We start from the raw sequence: 2,331 nt of genomic DNA on the forward strand, positions 1-2,331 counted from the left end.
TGGCGCCAACCCATAGAGCAACTCGCGTGGACTTTAATGTTCACACGATGGAGGACCTGGTTAAGATGCTGCAATCTTACCAACCACCTCAGGTGACTGTGAAGCCCCTACTACCGGCTGAAGCTGAAGTGGTCGACTCAACTCGACCACCCGCACAGGTGACAGAGGTTGTCTCCACCGCTGAGCAGCAGTCCATACCCCGAAGAATCGAATCAGTAGCGACAACGTCGGACACGGCCGCCCCAAAGGGCACTTACGCAGAGACTGCCGCAGACCAAGCATTCATAACAAAAACACGAAAATCTAGAAAATCCAGAAAACAAAATCGCTAGGCAGCAACAAACCCCAATGCCCAACCATCGGAGGGCGCGGCGAAGGCGAGTCACACAACTGATACAGCCGCTCGTACACATACTCAGCCAGTCACGCGCGGACAACAGCATCAGGTCCCATGGCTCGCACTAACACCACTCATCCCGCAGCGGCATCGCGATCCACCACACTAAACAAAGGGCAGGACGCGCGTTTCGCTTCTTTTTTAAGGAACGAAGCGTTGGGACAATTTGCGGAGCTCGCTTCTTCAGACAGCGAGGAGGAGGAAGACGATGACCAAATGCAGATTGATGATGGGAAGCAGACTACACGAGCATGGGAAGAGAACGAACGTGACGAGGCACCTTATGCGTATGCAGGTGGGCCACAGAGTGATTCCTTAGCCACGACCACGCCACCACGAGCGGCAGATTTCAACCAATCCGCCCGGTCAGCTAGCGCCGCTCAAGAGGACGAGGTAATGCCTTTAGCAACAACAGGGGGAGCGACCACTGCTGCTGCCGCCCGGGCGACCGAGCAGCACTCACAGAGCCGATTGGAGATCACCACCACCAGCGCTGTGGTACGGTCCGCTCGCAAGGTCAAACAACTGTCTGGGAAAATAGGCCTACAGGATGGCGCTATTAAGGGGATGCAGAATAGTATGGCAACATATATCAAGAGCACGAAGCGTGCCGTGGAGGGGAAAACCGGTGAAGTGATTACTGCAGTGGTCTCCAAGCCCACACAGAGTGGAGACGGCCACGAACAGGAGGACATAGTGCCGGCAACTCCAACCTCCCAAGAGGATCTGACTTTTAAAAATAACGCGTATGGGCACTAACGAAGGGGACGCTGGTCTGCCCGTTCAATTAGGACAATGGCTAGTAAGATTCAATGGAACAGAAGTGGAGGTTGAGGCAAATGGTCAATGGTCAATGCGCCTTCCTTGCATTATACGCATCAACCACGAATCATTCAACGTCAAAACTCAAAAACGCAAGGGCAACGGTCCAACAGGTCACAAAGTTGAAGCAGTCAATTTACGCGCTCATGATGATGAATTTACGCAATGATGTCGCGCTAGGGCTCGTCGATCCTATAGCGGAGTGCGCTCGGCTGTATTCTGACCACCCAGGTTATGAATTCAAGGAAGGGGCCACTGCAGCGCTCTTTGCTCACTACGCCAGAGCCAGACTACGCTCAGCTGGAGAACCAGTGCCGCCACACCACTAGGCTGGTCCTCATGAACTTCGGACGATGGCGCAGTACTTGCGAGAACCCATACTGGTGTTCGACACAAGAGCTTCTAACGACGCCCACATCCAACGTTACCTATACAAACTTCTCCGACTCCCAAACAACGTCGATCATGAAAGCAGATATGTCGCGGCATTCACGGACAGGGAAGCAACAGAATATCTTAGAGCCAGCTTCGATCTTCACGTCCTCTCAACCTTTCTGGTCTTAAGGCATGACGAACGGCATTTTTATGGAGTCGGACACGGGGAGCTATACCTCAAATGGAGGGCGGAAGGAGACCCAGAGTTTGCTGCAGACATCTCGAACACGTTTTCATGGAAGAAAGATGTGAATAACCTGACAGACGCCGAACGCACCATGGACTTGGCCTCAGTAAACCAACTAGCGGACAGAGGGGGACGTCAACTCTATTCTAATTAAACGTCAAGAAATGAGAGCGCGGCTAGATGTCGTTCATGCCAGACTCGGACTACCCATCCTTGATGCGGCTTATCGCCAGAACGCCTCGGACGCAGATCTCCAACAGGAAGAACAACACATTCACGCAGCGTACGGGATTGACGCTTACTCAACTGGATCTCAGCAGGGATGAGACTAACGGGAACGGAGTGGTGTCTATGCCTACACGTTACGCTCGCCCTGCCTATGGTGTCCTTGTCCAAAACACTTACTTCAGAACTTCTTGCGCGCATCGAAGTCAGTTTCAATGGATGAGGTAGACGTGCCTCTTGCGGACTTGATAGCTTGGGCGTATCT

The 2,331-nt window shown here is 52.9% G+C and overlaps 1 protein-coding gene across 1 annotated transcript; it reads left to right on the forward strand.

Annotated features, from left to right (window-relative positions):
• Nucleotides 1-451: 451 nt before the first annotated feature.
• On the forward strand, nucleotides 452-2,167 carry PITG_18664 (uncharacterized protein; the record flags this gene model as incomplete). The annotated part of the gene is made up of 3 exons (XM_002997253.1): nucleotides 452-895; nucleotides 1,481-1,580; nucleotides 2,022-2,167. The coding sequence occupies 3 exons, from the start codon at nucleotides 452-454 to the stop codon at nucleotides 2,165-2,167; spliced, it is 690 nt and encodes a 229-aa protein (XP_002997299.1).
• Between the last annotated feature and the right edge of the window lie 164 nt (nucleotides 2,168-2,331).

This window comes from Phytophthora infestans, genomic scaffold, assembly GCF_000142945.1.
Source record: "Phytophthora infestans T30-4 supercont1.79 genomic scaffold, whole genome shotgun sequence".
Lineage (NCBI taxonomy): Eukaryota > Oomycota > Peronosporomycetes > Peronosporales > Peronosporaceae > Phytophthora > Phytophthora infestans.